Source organism: Cyanistes caeruleus, chromosome 38 (genome assembly GCF_971803275.1).
Source record: "Cyanistes caeruleus chromosome 38, bCyaCae1.hap1.1, whole genome shotgun sequence".
Taxonomy (NCBI): Eukaryota; Metazoa; Chordata; class Aves; order Passeriformes; family Paridae; genus Cyanistes; species Cyanistes caeruleus.
This window is the reverse complement of record NC_141739.1, coordinates 1,035,109-1,053,119: the sequence shown is the minus strand read 5'-3', so window position 1 is coordinate 1,053,119 and position 18,011 is coordinate 1,035,109. Positions and strand designations below refer to the sequence as shown.

The following is an 18,011-nucleotide window of genomic DNA, read 5'->3' as shown; positions in this document are numbered from 1 at the left end:
GGTGTTTGGGGAGGGGGCTCTGGGGGGCTGGGGGGTTCTGGGGTGTTTGGGGAGGGGGCTCAGGGGGGCTTTGGGGGGGTCTGGGGAGGGGGCTCGGGGGCTCTGGGGTGTTTGGGGAGGGGGCTCTGGGATTCCTGGGGGGCTTTGGGGGGCTCTGGGGTGTTTGGGGAGGGGGCTTTGGGGGGTTCCTGAGGTGTTTGGGGGGTCCTGGGGTGTTTGGGGGCGTTTTGGGGGCTCAGGGGTGTTTGGGGAGGGGACTTGGGGGGCCTGGGGGGCTTTGGGGGGGTCTGGGGTGTTTGGGGAGGGGGCGCAGGGGGGCTTTGGGGGGGGTCTGGGGTGTTTGGGGAGGGGGCTCTGGGGGGCTGGGGGGGTCTGGGGTGTTTGGGGGAGGGGCTCTGAGGTTCCTGGGGGGCTTTGGGGGGTCCTGGGGTGTTTGGGGGGCGTTTGGGGGCTCAGGGGTGTTTGGGGAGGGGGCTCGGGGGGCTGGGGGCGTCTGGGGGGCTCTGGAGTGTTTGGGGAGGGGGCTCAGGGGGGCTTTGGGGGGGTCTGGGGTGTTTGGGGAGGGGGCTCGAGGGGTGGGCTGGGGGGCTTTGGGGGAGGCTGGAGTCTTTGGGGAGGGGGCTCTGAGGTTCCTGGGGTGTTTGGGGAGGGGGCTTTGGGGGGTTCCTGAGGTGTTTGGGGAGGGGGCTCTGGGGTGTTTGGGGGTCTGGGGGTGTTTGAGGGGTTCCTGAGGTGTTTGGGGAGGGGGCTCTGGGGGTGTTTTGGGGGCTCTGAGGTATTTGGGGAGGGGTCTCTGGGGGGTTTGGGGGGTTCCTGAGGTGCTTTGGGGTCTCAGGGGTATTTGGGGAGGGGTCTCTGGGGGGTTTGGGGGTGTTTGGGGGTCTCTGGGGTGTTTAGGGGGTCTCAGGGGTATTTGGGGAGGGGTCTCTGGGGGGTTTGGGGGGTGTTTGGGGTGTTTGGGGGTTCCTGAGGTATTTGGGGAGGGGTCTCTGGGACATTTTTGGGGTTTTTAGGCTCCCTGACCCCGTTTTTTGCGGCCGAGCAGCGCCCGACGGCAGCGGGGCACCCACGGGGGGCTTGGGGGATTTTGGGGGGAGTTTGGGGGATTTTGGGGTGGATTTTGGGTTTTTTGGGGTGGATTTTGGGGTTTTTGGGGTAGATTTTGGGGATTTTGGGGTGGATTTTGGGTTTTTTGGGGTGGATTTCAGGATTTTGGGGTGGATTTTGGGGGGGATTTTGGGATTTTGGGGGGGAGTTCGGGGTTTTTAGGGTGGATTTGGGGGATTTTGGGGTGGATTTTGGGGTTTTTGGGGTGGATTTTAGGGTGGATTTGGGGGTTTTAGGGTGGATTTGGGGGTGGATTTGGGGATTTTGGGGTGGATTTTGGGGGGGAGTTTGGGGATTTTGGGGGAGATTTTGGGGTGGATTTGGGGGTTCTAGGGTGGATTTGGGGTGGATTTTGGGGATTTTTGGGGCTCTGTGACCCATTTCTCCCCGCCTCAGCGTCTCCAAGCAGCGCCGCATCGCGCCGAGCCGTCGTACGGGGATTTTGGGGTGGATTTTGGGGTTTTTGGGGTGGATTTTTGGGGTTTTTGGGGTTTTCTGACCCGTTTCTCCCTCCCCAGCGTCTCCAAGCAGCGCCGCATCGCGCCGAGCCGTCGTACGGGGATTTTGGGGTGGATTTTGAGGATTTTGGGGTGGATTTGGGGGTTTTTAGGGTGGATTTTGGGGTTTTTGGTGTTTTCTGACCCGTTTCTCCCTCCCCAGCGTCTCCAAGCAGCACGCCATCATGCCGGGACAGTCGTACGGGGATTTTGGGGTGGATTTTGGGGTTTTTGGGGTGGATTTTGGGGTTTTTGGGGTGGATTTTTGGGGTTTTTGGGGCTCTGTGTCCCGTTTTTCCCTCCCCAGCGTCTCCAAGCAGCGCCGCATCGCGCCGAGCCGTCGTACGGGGATTTTGGGGTGGATTTTTGGGGTTTTTGGTGTTTTCTGACCCGTTTTTCCCTCCCCAGCATCTCCAAGCAGCACGCCATCATGCTGGGGCAGTCGTACGGGGATTTTGGGGTGGATTTTTGGGGTTTTTGGGGTGGATTTTGGGGTTTTTGGTGTTTTCTGACCCGTTTCTCCCTCCCCAGCATCTCCAAGCAGCACGCCATCATGCCGGGACAGTCGTACGGGGTTTTTGGGGTGGATTTTGGGGATTTTGGGGTGGATTTTTGGGGTTTTTGGGGTTTTCTGACCCGTTTCTCCCTCCCCAGCGTCTCCAAGCAGCACGCCATCATGCCGGGACAGTCGTACGGGCTGGAGGACGGCTCCTGCAGCTACAAGGATTTCAGCGGTTCCCGCAACAATCGCTTCTCCACGCCCGAACAGGCGGCCAAGAACCGCATCCAACACCCCAGCAACGTCCTGCACTTCTTCAACGCCCCCCTGGACGTCACCGAGGAGAACTTCTACGAGGTGGGGCTGCCCTTCCTCATCCTCATCTTCATCTTCATCGTCGTCCTTCATCGTCAGCCTGCGTCCTCCTCCTTCTACTGCATTGTCATCCTTCATCATCGTCCTCCTCCTCCTCCTTCATCGTTCTCCTCCTTCATCATCGTCCTCCTCCTCCTTCATCATCCTCCTCCTCCTCCTTCATCGTTCTCCTCCTTCATCATCGTCCTCCTCCTCCTCCTTCATCATTCTCCTTCATCATCCTCCTCCTCCTCCTTCATCATCCTCCTCCTTCATCATTCTTCTCCTTCATCATCGTCCTCTTCCTCCTTCATCATCCTCCTCCTCCTTCATCATCCTCCTTCTCCTTCATCATTCTCCTCCTTCATCATCATCCTCCTCCTCCTTCATCATCATCCTCCTCCTCCTCCTTCATCATCCTCCTCCTTCATCATCCTCCTCCTCCTCCTCCTTCATCATCCTCCTCCTCCTTCTTCATCGTTCTCCTCCTTCATCATCCTCCTCCTCCTCCTTCATCATCCTCCTTCATCATCCTCCTCCTTCTCCTGCATCGTCATCCTCCATCATCATCCTCCTCCTCCTCCTTCATCATTCTTCTCCTCCTTCATCATCCTCCTCCTCCTCCTGCGTCATCCTCCTCCTTCATCATCCTCCTTCATCATCATCCTCCTCCTCCTCCTTCATCATCATCCTCCTCCCCCTCCATCATTCTCCATCGTCATCCTTCTGCTTCATCATCCTCATCATCATCCTCCTCCTTCATCATCCTCCCCCTCCTTCATCATTCTCCTCCTTCATCATCCTCCTCCTCCTTCGTCATCCTCCTCCTCCCCTTTTCCTTCTGCTTTCTGCCTTCCTCCTCCTCCTCCTCCTCCTTCCCCAGCCCCCCCCTGACGCCCCCTGACCCCCCCAGCCCCGCTTGACCACCCCTGACCCCCCCTGACCCACCTGACCCCTCTGACCCCCCCCAGCCCCCCTGACCCCGCTGTCCCCCCCAGCCCCCCCAGCCCCCCCTGACCCCTTGACTGCCCCTGACCTCCCCCTGACCCCCCCAGCCCCCTCTGATCCCCCCCCCAGCCCCCCCCGACGTCCCCCAGCCCCCCCTGACCCCCCCCCAGCCCCCCCCCAGCCCCCCCTGACCCCTCTGTCCCCCCAGATCTGCGATGAGCTCGGGGTCAAGCGCCCGTCCTCGGTCAAGGTGTTCTCCGGAAAGAGTGAGTGTTGGGGGAGGGGTCCCTGAGCCCCCAGGGACCCCTGGCTGACCCCTGAGTGACCCCTGGGGTGACCCCTGGGTGCCCCCTGGATGCCCCCCTGACCCCTGAGTGCCCCCCTGACCCCTGGGTGCCCCCTGAGTGACCCCTGAGTGACCCCTGGGGTGCCCCTTTATTTAACCCCCAAGTGACCCCTGGGTACCCCCCTGACCCCCGGGGTGGCCCCCCCAGTGCCACCTTGATCCCTGGGGTGCCCCTTTGACCTCTGAGTGACCCCCTGACCCCTGGGGTGACCCCTGGCTGACCCCCTGAGTGACCCCTAGGTGACCCCTGAGTGACCCCTGGGTGACCCCTGAGTGCCCCCCGTGCCCCCCTGACCCCTGGGGTGACCCCTGGGTGCCCCCGTGACCCTTGAGTGACCCCTGGGGTGACCCCTGAGTGCCCCCTGAGTGCCCCCCGACCCCTGAGTGACCCCTGGGTGCCCCCGGGGTGCCCCCCTGGGTGCCCCCCTGACCCCTGGGTGACCCCTGAGTGACCCCTGGGTGCCCCCCTGACCCCTGAGTGACCCCTGGGTGCCCCCCGACCCCTGAGTGACCCCTGAGTGACCCCTGGGTGACCCCTGAGTGACCCCTGGGTGCCCCCCTGACCCCTGAGTGACCCCCGGGTGCCCCCGGGGTGCCCCCCGTGCCCCCCAGGCGAGCGCAGCTCCTCGGGGTTGCTGGAGTGGGACTCCAAGAGCGACGCCCTGGAGACCCTCGGCTTCCTCAACCACTTCCAGATGAAGAACCCCAGTGAGTGCCCGGGGAGGGGTCTGGGGGGTCCGGGGGGGTTCCCTGAGCCCCCCCCCGAGCCCCCCCTGACCCCGCTCTGTCCCCCCCAGACGGGCCCTACCCCTACACGCTCAAGCTCTGCTTCTCCACGGCGCAGCACGCGTCCTAACGGCCCCGGGACCCCCGGGAACACCCCCGGGACCCCCCGGGACCCCCCGGGACCCCCTGGAACAGCCAGGATCATCCCGGGACACCCCAGAACCCCCTGGATCCTCCTGGGACCCCCCTGGGACCCCCCTGGGACCCCCAGGATCATCCTGGGACCCCCCCCAGAACCACCTGGATCCTCCTGGGAACCCCCAGGACCCCCCTGGGACCCCCTGGATCCTCCTGGGACCCCCGGGATCATCCCGGGACCCCCCCCAGAACCCCCTGGATCCTCCTGGGACCCCCAGGACCCCCCTGGGACCCCCCTGGGACCCCCAGGATCATCCCGGGACCCCCCCAGAACCCCCTGGATCCTCCTGGGACCCCCAGGATCATCCCGGGACCCCCCCTGGGACCCCCCGGGACCCCCCCCCAGAACCCCCTGGATCCCCCTCGGGGCCTCCAGGATCATCCCGGGACCCCCTGGATCCCCCCGGGACCCCTTGGACCCCCCCTGGATCACCCGGGACCCCCCTGGGACCCCCCTGGATGATCCAGGACCCCCCAGGACCCCTCCTGGGCCCCCCCCAAAACCCCCGGGACCCCCCTGGATGATCCAGGACCCCCTGGGACCCCCCCAGATCCCCCCGGGACCCCCCTGGATCCCCCCAGGATCATCCTGGGACCCCCCCAGATCCCCCCGGGACCCCCCTGGATCCACCCAGGATCATCCAGGGACCCCCCCAGGACCCCCCTGGGACCCCCCGGGACCCCCTGGATCCCCCCGGGACCCCTCCCCCCCCCACCCCCCGTTTTTTTAAGCCTGAGGGGCAGCAAAGACCCCTCCCCTCCCCTCCCCCCTCTGTTTCCCCCCTCCCCCCATTTTTAAGGAGGGGTCGGAGCCTCCCCGAGCCCCCTCCCCAAATAAAATTGTTTGGAAAACAAAGTTGGAGCTTTTGGGGGGGATTTTGGGGGGGGTTCAGGGTTTTTAGGGGGGTTGGGGGAGGGGCTGGGAGGGGTTTCTGGAACTTTCGGGGAGTTCTGGGAAGTTCTGGAACTTTCGGGCGGAGTTTGGGGTCAAGGGTCACCGCTTGCTTTGCGTCACTTCCGCCTCGTCAGGCGATCTCGCCACTTCCGGTATAACGGGGCGTGGTTAGTTACGTCATTTCCGTTGTCGTGTGGGGGCGTGGCGGGTCCCGCGCTGCCATTGGCTGCGGGACCGGAAGTGCGGGCGCCCCCCGGCGGAAGAGCGGAGCCGATGGCGGCGGGGGTCGCGCGGCTGCTGCGCGCACGTGAGTGGGGGAGGGGCGGCCCCGGGAGGGCCACGTGACAGCCCCGGGAGGGTCACGTGACAACCCCGGGACACCCCCCCCTCCCCGGTGACCTTGACCCCTCCCCGGGCCCCGTCACGTGACCCCAGCGCGACCCCCCCCGGTTCGTCCCAGTCGCTCCCAGCCCCCCCCCGGCGCCCCCCAACCCTTCCCGGTGACCCCCGGTGACCCCCGGTGACCCCCGGTGACCCCCAGCCCCTCCCAGTGACCCCCAGTTCACCCCAGTGACCCCCAGCCCCTCCCAATGACCCCCAGTTCATCCCAGTGACCCCCAGTGACCCCCAACCCTTCCCAGTGACCCCCAGTGACCCCCGGTGACCCCCAGTGCCCCCCAGTTCATCCCAGTGACCCCCAGCCCCTCCCAGTGACCCCCAGTGACCCCCAGTTCATCCCAGTGACCCCCAGTCCCTCCCCAGTTCACTCCCAGTTCCCCCCAGTTCCCCCCCAGTCCATCCCAGCTTCCCCCAGTTCCCCCCAGTTCCCCCCAGTTCCCCCCCAGTGCCCCCCAGTTCCCCCCAGTCCCCCCCCAGTCCCCCCCAGTGTCCCCCAGTGCCTCCCAGTTCCCCCCCAGTGCCCCCCAGTCCCCCCCAGTTCACTCCCAGTGACCCCCCCGTTTCCCCCCAGTTCCCCCCAGTTCACTCCCAGTGTCCCCAGTTCCCCCCAGTCCCCCCATTCCCCCCCATTCCCCCCCAGTCCCCCCAGTTCCCCCCAGTTCCCCCCAGTTCCCCCCAGTGTCCCCCAGTTCCCCCCCAGTTCCCCCCAGTTCCCCCCAGTCCCCCCCAGTTCCCCCCAGTTCACCCCCAGTGTCCCCATTTCTCCCCAGTTCCCCCCAGTTCACTCCCAGTGTCCCCAGTTCCCCCCAGTCCCCCCATTCCCCCCCATTCCCCCCCAGTTCCCCCCAGTTCCCCCCAGTCCCCCCCAGTTCCCCCCCAGTCCCCCCCAGTTCACTCCCAGTGTCCCCATTTCTCCCCAGTTTCTCCCAGTTCGCTCCCAGTTCCGCTGCGGGCTCTCTCCATGGCTCCGGGGGTGTCCGGGGGGTCCCCGGGGGTGTCCGGGGGGTCCCCGGGGGTCCCTGGGGGGTCCCCGCGGGATTTGGGGACGCTGCGGCTGCAGCGCGTGGGGGAGGGGCAGCGGATCCTGCACCTGCAGCTGCAGCGGCCGAGCAAGCGCAACGCGCTGGACCTGCGCTGCTGGAGGTACTGGGGGCACTGGGGGGGAATGGGGGGCACGGGGGGGGCTGGAGGTACTGGGGGGCACGGGGGGGGACTGGGGGGGCACTGGGGAAACTGGGGGGGCACGGGGGGAATGGGGGAATGGGGGGCACTGGGGGGGAATGGGGGGAACTGGGGGGACTGGGGGGCACTGGGGGGGGACTGGAGGGGACACTGGGGGGGGGAATGGGGGGCACTGGGGGGCACTGGGAGAGGAATGGGGGGACTGGGGGGGACTGGGGGGGGAATGGGGGGGCACTGGGGACACTGGGGGGACTGGGGGGGAATGGGGGGGACTGGGGGGCATTGGGAAGGGACTGGGGAAACTGGGGGGGGGAATGGGGGGCACTGGGGGGGCACTGGGGGGGAATGGGGGGGCACTGGGGGGCACTGAGGGGGGAATGGGGGGCACTGGGAGGTACTGGGGAAACGGGGGCACTGGGGGGGAATTGGGGGGCACTGGGAGGTACTGGGGGGCACTGGGAGAGGAATGGGGGCACTGGGAGGGACTGGGAGAGGAATGGGGGGGAACTGGGGGGGAGTGGGGGGGCTCTGGGAAGGGAATGGGGGCGACTGGGGAAACTTGGAGGGGAATGGGGGGGACTGGGAGGTACTGGGGGCACTGGGGGGGGGATGGGACACACTGGGAGGCACTCGAAGGGACTGGGACAGACTGGGAGGGACTGGAAGGGCCTGGGAGAGGAATGGGAGGCACTGGAAGGGACTGGGGGGGGAATGGAGGGCACTGGGATGGACTGGGACACACTGGTGGCCATACTGGTGTCACTGGTGCTCACCGGTGGCTGTACTGGTGTTACTGGTGGTTACTGGTGGTTAATGGTGTTTACTGGTGTCCATACTGGTGTTACTGGTGTTTACTGGTGTTACTGGTGTTTACTGGTGTCACTGGTGTCCCCAGTGGCTGTACTGGTGTCCTTACTGGTGTTACTGGTGTCCATACTGGTGTCCATACTGGTGTTACTGGTGTCCATACTGGTGTTACTGGTGTCCATACTGGTGTTACTGGTGTCCATACTGGTGTTTACTGGTGTTTACTGGTTGTTACTGGTGTTTACTGGTTTTTACTGGTTTTTACTGGTTTTTACTGGTGTTTACTGGTGTTTACTGGTGGTTACTGGTGTCTCAGGGAGCTCCGGGAGAGTTTCCAGGAGCTGGCCCAGGACCCCTCGTGCCGAGCGATCGTCGTGTCCGGAGCCGGCAGCGCCTTCTGTGCTGGTCGGACTGGGAGCACTGGGAGCACTGGGGGCACTGGGAGCACTGGGAACGGGGAACTGGGAGCACTGGGGGGAACTGGGAGCACTGGGAATGGGGAACTGGGAGCACTGAGAGCGCACTGGGGGGGAACTGGGAATGCACTGGGAACACACTGGGAGCACTGGGAATGCACTGGGAGCACTGGGAGCACTGGGAATGCACTGGGAATGGGGAACTGGGAGCACTGGGGGGCACTGGGAGCACTGGGGGGTACTGGGAGCACTGGGAATGCACTGGGGGGAACTGGGAGCACTGGGAACACCGGGGGGGGGTTACTGGGAACACTGGAGGGGATACTGGGGGTTACTGGGAACACCGGGAGGGTACTGGGAACACTGGGGGGGATACTGGGGGTTACTGGGAGTACTGGGGGGGTACTGGGTGATACTGGGAGTACTGGGGGTCACTGGGAACACCGGGAGGGTCCCTGTAACACCAGGGGGGGTTACTGGGAACACTGGGGGGGTACTGGGTGATACTGGGAGTACTGGGGGTTACTGGGAACACCAGGAGGGGGTACTGGGAACACTGGGGGTTACTGGGAACACCGGGAGGGGGTACTGGGGGTCACTGGGAACACCGGGAGGGTCCCAGTAACACCAGGAGGGCACTGGGGGGGTACTGGGGGTCACTGGGAACACTGGGGGGGTACTGGGGGTTACTGGGAACACTGGGGGGGTACTGGGGGTTACTGGGAACACCGGGAGGGGGTTACTGGGAGCACTGGGGGGGTACTGGGGGTTACTGGGAGCACTGGGGGGGTACTGGGGGTTACTGGGAGCACTGGGGGTTACTGGGAGCACCGGGAGGGGTTACTGGGAGCACTGGGGGTCACTGGGAACACCGGGGGGGTACTGGGGGTTACTGGGAACACTGGGAGGGGTTACTGGGAGCACTGGGGGGTTACTGGGAGCACCGGGAGGGGTTACTGGGGGTTACTGGGAACACCAGGAGGGGTTACTGGGAGCACTGGGGGGGTCACTGGGAACACCGGGAGGGGGTACTGGGGGATACTGGGAACACCGGGAGGGGGTTACTGGGAGCACTGGGGGGGTACTGGGGGATACTGGGAGCACTGGGGGGTTACTGGGAGCACCGGGAGGGGTTACTGGGGGTTACTGGGAGCACCGGGAGGGTCCCGGTGACCCCCCCGTGCCCCCAGGGATCGACCTCTCGGACCTGGCCTCGGTGTTCGCCGGCGACGCCGAGGACGACGCGGCGCGGCGCGGCTGGAAACTGAGGCAGCGCATCCTGGAGCTCCAGGAGAGCTTCTCCGCCATGGAAAAGGTGGGGGAGGGGCGGGGGGGGACCCCTCCCCCACCCCTGAACCCCCCCCTGACCCCCCCGTGACCCCCCCAGTGCCCCAAGCCCGTCATCGCCGCCGTGCACGGAGCCTGCGTCGGAGCCGGTGAGGGAACGGGGACGGGACGGGGTGGGGTGGGGATGGGGGTGAGGATGGGATGAAGGTGAGGATGAGGATGGGATGAAGGTGAGGATGAGGATGGGATGAAGGTGAGGATGAGGATGAGATGAGGATGAAGGTGAGGATGGGATGAGGATGAAGGTGAAGATGGGATGGGATGGGATGAAGGTGAGGATGAAGATGAAGATGGGATGAAGGTGAGGATGAAGATGAAGATGGGATGAAGGTGAGGATGAGGATGGGATGAAGATGAGGATGAGGATGAGGATGAGATGGGGATGAAGGTGAAGATGGGATGGGATGGGATGAAGGTGAGGATGAGGATGGGATGGGATGAAGGTGAGGATGAGGATGGGATGAAGGTGAAGGTGAGGATGGGATGAGGATGAGGATGGGATGGGGTGGGGTGGGGATGAAGGTGAGGATGAGGATGGGATGGGATGAAGGTGAGGACAAAGGTGAGGATGAAGGTGAGGATGAAGGTGAGGATGAGGATGGGGATGGGATGAAGATCAGGATGAGGATGGGATGAAGATCAGGATGAGGATGGGATGAAGGTGAGATGAAGATGAGGATGAGGATGAGATGGGGATGAAGGTGAAGATGGGATGGGATGGGATGAAGATGAGGATGAGAATGAGATGAGGATGAAGGTGAAGATGGGATGGGATGGGATGAAGGTGAGGATGAGGATGGTATGGGATGAAGGTGAGGACAAAGGTGAGGATGAAGGTGAGGATGAGGATGAGATGAATTTGAGGATGAGGATGAGATGGGGATGAAGGTGAAGATGGGATGAGAACAGAATGAGGATGGGACGAAGGTGAGGATGAAGATGAAGATGGGATGAAGGTGAGGATGGGATGAAGATGAGGATGAAGGTGAAGATGAGGATGGGATGAGGTTGAAGAGGATGGGATGGGGATGAAGGTGAGGATGAGGATGAGAACGGAATGAGGATGAGGATGAAGATGATGATGAGATGAGGATGAAGGTGAGGATGGGATGGGATGAGGATGAAGATGATGATATGATGATGAAGATGAGGATGAGGACAGGATGAGGATGGGATGAGGATGGGGTGAAGATGAGGATGAGATGAGGATGAAGGTGAGGATAAGGATGGGATGGGGATGAGGATGATGATGAGGATGGGATGAAGATGAGGATGAGGATGAAGATGAGGATGAAGATGAGGATGGTGAGGATGGGATGAAGATGAGGATGGGATGAAGATGAGGAAGATGAAGATGAGGATGGGATGAAGATGAGGATGGGATGAGGATGATGAAGATGAATGAAGATGAGGATGGGATGAGGATGATGAAGATGAGGATGGATGAGGAGATGAAGATGAGGATGATGTGATGAAGAGGCTCCCCTCTCCCAGGTGTGGATCTGATCTCGGCCTGTGACATTCGCCTCTGCTCCCAGGACGCTTTCTTCCAGGTCAAGGTGGGGCACCGGGGGGTCCTGGGACCCCCCAAATGTCCCCAACACCCCTCAGGTGTCCCCAGGACCCCCCAAATGTCCCTGACACCCCTCAGGTGTCCCCAAAGCCCCTGGGACCTCACAGACACCCCCAGTATCCCAGTGTCCCCCCAAGTATCCCCAGTACCCCCTCAGTGTCCCCCAGTGCCCCCCAGTGCCCCCAGTGCCCCCCAGTGTCCCCCCAGTGTCCCCCCAGTGTCCCCAGTGCCCCCCAGTGTCCCCCCAGTGCCCCACCAGTGTCCCCCAGTGTCCCCCCAGTCCCCCCCAGTGTCCCCAGTGCCCCCCAGTGTCCCCCAGTCCCCCCCAGTCCCCCCACCCCCCAGTGTCCCCCCAGTGTCCCCCCAGTGTCCCCCAGTGTCCCCCCAGTGTCCCCCCAGTCCCCCCCAGTGTCCCCCTGTCCCCCAGTGCCCCCAGTGTCCCCCCGTGCCCCCCCAGTGTCCCCCAGTGCCCCCCAGTGTCCCCCCAGTGTCCCCCCAGTCCCCCCCAGTGTCCCCCCAGTCCCCCCCAGTGTCCCCCCAGTGCCCCCCAGTGCCCCCCAGTGCCCCCCCAGTGTCCCCCAGTGTCCCCCCAGTGCCCCCCAGTGTCCCCCCAGTGTCCCCCAGTGTCCCCAGTGTCCCCCGTGTCCCACAGGAGGTGGACATGGGGCTGGCGGCCGATATGGGGACCCTGCAGCGCCTCCCCAAAATCGTGGGGAGGCCAGAGGTGGGTGTGGGGGGGGGGCCACGGGAGGGGTGGGGGGACCCCTTGGGACCCCCCCTGGGACCCTCCTGAGACCCCCGGGACCCCCCCAGGACCCCCCTGTGACCCCCCCGGGACCCCCCATGTCCCCAGCCTGGTGAACGAGCTGGAGCTGGCCTTTCACCACCCGTGTGATGAGAGCCCCCCTGATCCCCTGTGACCCCCTGGGACCCCCTATGACCTCCCCGGGACCCCCCGGGATCCCCCCTGAGACCCCCTGAGACCCCTGGGACCCCCCCTGTACCCCCTGAGACCCCCGGGACCCCCCCTGTGACCCCCCCCCATGTCCCCAGCCTGGTGAACGAGCTGGCTTTCACCGCCCGTGTGATGAGAGCCCCCCTGACCCCCTGGGACCCCTGGGACCCCCTGGGACCCCCCCAGGACCCCCCTGAGACCCCCCTGTGACCCCCTGACCCCCCATGTCCCCAGCCTGGTGAACGAGCTGGCTTTCACCGCCCGTGTGATGAGAGCCCCCCCTGACCTCCCTGAGACCCCTGTGACCCCCTGACCCCCTGGGACCACCCTGAGACCCCCCCGGGACCCCCCATCCCCAGCCTGGTGAACGAGCTGGCTTTCACCGCCCGTGTGATGAGAGCCCCCCTGACCTCCCTGAGCCCCTGACCCCCGGGACCCCCTGAGACCCCTGGCACCCCCCCTGTACCCCTGGGACCCCCGGGACCCCCCTGAGACCCCCCCTGTCCCCCCCATGTCCCCAGCCTGGTGAACGAGCTGGCTTTCACCGCCCGTGTGATGAGAGCCCCCCTGTACCCCCTGTGACCCCGTGACCCCCTGGGACCCCCGTGAGACCCCTGGCACCCCCCCCGACCCCCTGAGACCCCCGGGACCCCCCTGTGACCCCCCTGACCCCCCATGTCCCCAGCCTGGTGAACGAGCTGGCTTTCACCGCCCGTGTGATGAGAGCCCCCCTGATCCCCTGTGATCCCCCCTGTACCCCCTGGGACCCCCTGGGACCCCCCTGTGACCCCCCCGGGACCCCCCGGGACCCCCCTGTCCCCCCCCATGTCCCCAGCCTGGTGAACGAGCTGGCTTTCACCGCCCGTGTGATGAGAGCCCCCCTGACTCCTGTGACCCCCTGTGACCCCCTGGGACCCCCCCTGTGACCCCCCCTGACCCCCTGAGACCCCCCTGAGACCCCTGGGACCCCCCCTGTACCCCCTGAGACCCCCTGTGACCCCCTGGGACCCCTGACCCCCTGGGACCCCCTGTGACCCCCCAGGACCCCCCTGAGACCCCCCTGTCCCCCCCATGTCCCCAGCCTGGTGAACGAGCTGGCTTTCACCGCCCGTGTGATGAGAGCCCCCCCTGACCTCCCTGAGACCCCCTGACCCCCTGGGACCCCCCTGAGACCCCTGGCACCCCCCCCGACCCCCTGAGACCCCCGGGACCCCCCGGGACCCCCTGAGACCCCCCCTGTCCCCCAGCCTGGTGAACGAGCTGGCTTTCACCGCCCGTGTGATGAGAGCCCCCGAGGCGCTGAGCTGCGGCCTCGTCAGGTGGGCACCCGGAAATGGGTGGGGGGCACCCGGAAATGGGTGGGGGCACCGGGAAATGGGTGGGGGCACCAGGAAATGGGGGGGGGGCACCCGGAAATGGGGGGGGCACCGGGAAATGGGGGGGCACCGGGAAATGGGGGGGGCACTGGGAATTGGGTGGGGGGCTCAGGGGGCACCAGGGTTTGGGTGGGGGGCTCGATTTGGGTGGAGGGCTCAGGGGGGCACCGGGAAATGGGTGGGGGGCTCGGGGGGGCAGATTTGGGTGGGTTCAGGATCGGTTCAGGTGGGTATTTGGGGTGAATTCGGGGTGAATTCAGGGTGAATTTTGGGGTGGAGTTGGGGTGATTTTGGGGTGATTTTGGGGCGAATTCGGGGTGAATTTTGGGGTGAATTTGGGGTGAATTTTGGGGTGATTTTGGCTGTATTTGGGGTGAATTTTGGGGGTGATTTTTTGTGATTTTGGGTGAATTTTGGGGTGATTTTGGGTGTATTTGGGTTGGTGTTTTGGGTGGATCTTTTGGCTGGATTTGGGGTGATTTTGCGGTCAATTTGGGGGTGAATTCAGGGTGAATTTTGGGTGAATTTGGGGTGATTTTGGGGTGAATTCAGGGTGTATTTGGGATGAATTTGGGGTGTATTTGGGGTGAATTTTGGGGTGATTTTGGGGTGATTTCGGGGTGAATTTTGGGGTGAATTCAGGGTGAATTTTGGGGTGAATTCAGGGTGATTTTGGGGTGTATTTGGGGTGAATTCAGGGTGAATTCGGGGTGTATTCAGGGTGAATTCGGGGTGAATTTTGGGGTGATTTGGGGTGAATTCAGGGTGAATTCGGGGTGTATTCAGGGTGTATTCGGGTGAATTTTGGGGTGATTTGGGGTGATTTGGGGTGAATTCAGGGTGAATTCGGGGTGTATTTGGGGTGAATTCAGGGTGTATTTGGGCTGTATTTGGGGTGAATTTTGGGGTGAATTCAGGGTGAATTTGGGGTGATTCTGTGTGATTTTGGGGTGAATTCAGGGTGAATTTTGGGGTGAATTCAGGGTGAATTTGGGGTGTATTCAGGGTGAATTTTGGGGTGATTCTGTGTGATTTTGGGGCGTCCCCAGCCGGGTGCTGCCGGACAAGGAGTCCCTGCTGGAGGTGGCCCTGGAGGTGGCCGCGGCCATCGCCGCCCGCAGCCCCGTGGCCGTGCAGGGAACCAAAGTCAACCTGCTCTACTCCAGGGACCGGCCCGTCAGCGAGGGGCTGCAGCACGTGGTCAGAGACCCCTCCCAAAACACACAGACCCCTCCCCCAAAACACACAGACCCCTCCCCAAAACACACCCCCAAACACAGACCCCTCCCCAAAACACAGAGACCCCTCCCCAAAACACAGACCCCTCCCCAAAAACACACAGACCCCTCCCCAAAACACACCCCCAAACACAGACCCCTCCCCAAAACACAGAGACCCCTCCCCAAAACACACAGACCCAAACACAGAGACCCCTCCCCAAAACACACAGACCCAAACACACAGACCCCTCCCCAAACCTCATCTACTCCAGGGACCGGCCCGTCAGCGAGGGGCTGCAGCACGTGGTCAGAGACCCCTCCCCAAAACACACAGACCCCTCCCCAAAACACAGAGAGACCCCTCCCCAAAACACACAGACCCCTCCCCAAAACACCCCCCCAAACACAGACCCCTCCCCAAAACACAGAGACCCCTCCCCAAAACACAGAGACCCCTCCCCAAAACACAGACCCCTCCCCAAAACACACAGACCCAAACACAGACCCCTCCCCAAACCTCATCTACTCCAGGGACCGGCCCGTCAGCGAGGGGCTGCAGCACGTGGTCAGAGACCCCTCCCCAAAACACACAGACCCCTCCCCAAAACACAGACCCCTCCCCAAAACACAGCCCCAAACACAGACCCCTCCCCAAACCTCATCTACTCCAGGGACCGGCCCGTCAGCGAGGGGCTGCAGCACGTGGTCAGAGACCCCTCCCCAACACAGAGAGACCCCTCCCCAAAACACAGCCCCAAAACACAGACCCCTCCCCAAAACACACAGACCCCTCCCCAAAACACACCCCCAAACACAGACCCCTCCCCAAAACACACAGACCCCTCCCCAAAACACACAGACCCCTCCCCAAAACACACCCCCAAATACTGACCCCTCCCCAAAAACACAGAGACCCCTCCCCAAAACACAGACCCCTCCCCAAAAACACAGACCCCTCCCCAAAACACACCCCCAAATACTGACCCCTCCCCAAAAACAGACCCATGGGACCCTCCCCAAAAACACCCCCAAAACCACACAGGATCTTCCCCAAAAACAGAGACCCCTCCCCAAAACACAGAGACCCCTCCCCAAGAACAGAGACCCCTCCCCAAAAACACACGGGACCCCTCCCCTAAACACGGGACCCTCCCCAAACCAGCCCCACCCCCCCCAAACGTGGGGGTGTCACGCGGGGTCCCCAAGTGCCACATCCGCTCCCAACATCCGAGCCTGTCCCCGTCCCCTGTCCCTGTCCCCGTCCCCTGAGCCTGTCCCCTGTGTGTCCCCTGACCCTGTCCCCCATCCCTGTCCCCTGTGTGTCCCCATCCCCTGTCCCTGTCCCCATCCCCTGTCCCTGTCCCCTGAGCCTGTCCCCCATCCCTGTCCCCTGTGTGTCCCCTGTGTGTGTCCCTGTCCCCATCCCCTGTCCCTGTCCCCGTCCCCTGAGCCTGTCCCCCATCCCCTGTCCATGTCCCCTGATGCCATCCGTGTCCCCGGTGTGTCCCCTGTCCCCCATCCCTGTCCCCTGACACTGTCCCTGTCCCCCTGTCGGTGTCCCCATCCCCTGTCCCCTGTCCCCTGACGCCGTCCATGTCCCCTGTCCCCTGTCGGTGTGTGTCCCCTGTCCCCTGATGCTGTCCCCATCCCCTGACACTGTCCCCTGTCCCTGTCGGTGTGTCCCCTGTCCCCTGTCCCGTGACACTGTCTGTGTCCCCGTCCCCTGTCCCCTGTCCCGTGACGCTGTCCCCTGTCCCTGTGGGTGTGTCCCCTGTCCCTGTCCCCTGACGCTGTCCCTGTCCCTGTGGGTGTGTCCCCTGTCCCTGTGGGTGTGTCCCCTGTCCCGTGACGCTGTCCCCTGTCCCCTGTGGGTGTGTCCCCTGTGGGTGTGTCCCCTGTCCCTGTCCCCCATCCCCTGACACTGTCCCTGTCCCTGTGGGTGTGTCCCCTGTCCCTGTGGGTGTGTCCCCTGTCCCGTGACGCTGTCCCCTGTCCCCTGTGGGTGTGTCCCCTGTGGGTGTGTCCCCTGTCCCTGTCCCCCATCCCCTGTCCCCTGTCCCTGTCCCTGTGGGTGTGTCCCCTGTCCCTGTGGGTGTGTCCCCTGTCCCGTGACGCTGTCCCCGTCCCTGTGGGTGTGTCCCCTGTCCCCTGACGCTGTCCCTGTCCCCGTGGGTGTGTCCCCAGGCCACCTGGAACATGGCCATGCTGCAGACCGAGGACATCCCCAAGTCGGTGCAGGCGGCGCTGGACAGGAAAGGGCCCGAGGCCGTGCCCTTCGCCAAGCTCTGACGTCACCTCCGACGTCACCGGTGCCACCTCGGTGCCACCCCAGAGCCACCGGTGTCACCTCGGTGTCACCTCAGAGCCACCGGTGCCACCTCAGTGTCACCTCCGACATCACCGCTGTCACCTTGGTGCCACCCCAGAGCCACCGGTGTCACCTCAGAGCCACCGGTGTCACCTCAGAGCCACTGGTGCCACCTCAGAGCCACCGTGTCACCTCAGTGTCACCTCAGAGCCACCAGTGCCTCCTCAGTGTCACGGGTGTCACCTCAGTGTCACCACAGTGTCACTGGTGTCACCTCAGTGCCACCGGTGCCTCCTCAGTGTCACCGGTGTCACCTCAGTGTCACCTCAGAGTCACCGCAGTGCCACCGGTGTCACCACAGTGCCACAGGTGTCACCTCTGTGTCACCCTAGAGCCACAGGTGTCACCTCTGTGTCACCTCAGTGTCACCACAGTGCCACTGGTGTCACCCCAGAGCCACAGGTGTCACCTCAGTGTCACCGCCGTGCCCGGGCCTGAGCTCTGATGTCACCGCAGTGCCACCACAGTGTCCCTTTCTCCGGGCTGTAGAACCCCCTGGTGTCCCCCGGGTGTCCCCAAGTGTCCCCTCAGTGTCCCCCGGTGTCCCCTCAGTGTCCTCCGGTGTCCCCCGGTGTCCCCTGGGTGTCCCCCGGTGTCCCCTCAGTGTCCCCTGGGTGTCCCCAATAAACTCCTTTGTACCCACAGCTCCTCGGCTTCTCATGGACGGGCACCCCCTGTCCCCAAAGTGCCACCACCACGGGCCAGGGGTGTCCCCAAAGTGATGCCATGGGTCTGGGGTGTCCCCAAAGTGCCACCACCAGGGGTCTGGGGTGTCCCCAGAGTGCCACCACAGGCCTG

The 18,011-nt window shown here is 64.0% G+C and overlaps 2 protein-coding genes across 7 annotated transcripts in view; both read left to right on the top strand.

Annotated features, from left to right (window-relative positions):
• HNRNPL (heterogeneous nuclear ribonucleoprotein L) overlaps positions 1-5,531 on the top strand; it is a 35,137-nt gene extending 29,606 nt beyond the window's left edge. For both annotated transcript variants that reach the window (XM_086871910.1, XM_086871909.1), the window contains exons 10-13: positions 2,259-2,460; positions 3,614-3,671; positions 4,364-4,459; positions 4,549-5,531. In XM_086871910.1, the coding sequence (XP_086728036.1) occupies positions 2,259-2,460; positions 3,614-3,671; positions 4,364-4,459; positions 4,549-4,607 (415 nt within the window). In that variant the 3' untranslated portion in view covers positions 4,608-5,531. The remainder of the gene's footprint in view (positions 1-2,258; positions 2,461-3,613; positions 3,672-4,363; positions 4,460-4,548) is intronic.
• Positions 5,532-5,721: 190 nt separating this feature from the next.
• Positions 5,722-17,857, top strand: ECH1 (enoyl-CoA hydratase 1). Of its 5 annotated transcripts, XR_015281560.1 has the most exons (12): positions 5,722-5,877; positions 6,890-7,112; positions 8,275-8,363; positions 9,565-9,689; positions 9,762-9,810; positions 11,216-11,280; positions 11,947-12,018; positions 13,497-13,568; positions 14,675-14,825; positions 17,030-17,553; positions 17,616-17,743; positions 17,818-17,857. XR_015281560.1 is itself a non-coding variant. In XM_086871912.1 (11 exons), exons 1-11 carry the CDS (start codon positions 5,844-5,846, stop codon positions 17,649-17,651), a joined length of 1,440 nt encoding a protein of 479 aa, XP_086728038.1. In that variant the 5' UTR covers positions 5,722-5,843; the 3' UTR covers positions 17,652-17,857. The 5 variants fall into 5 exon arrangements, 4 of the variants coding, with proteins under 4 accessions (XP_086728038.1, XP_086728037.1, XP_086728040.1 ...); XM_086871912.1 differs by having other exon boundaries at positions 17,616-17,857; XM_086871913.1 differs by having other exon boundaries at positions 5,831-6,688; positions 6,819-7,112; positions 17,616-17,857.
• Positions 17,858-18,011: the final 154 nt, after the last annotated feature.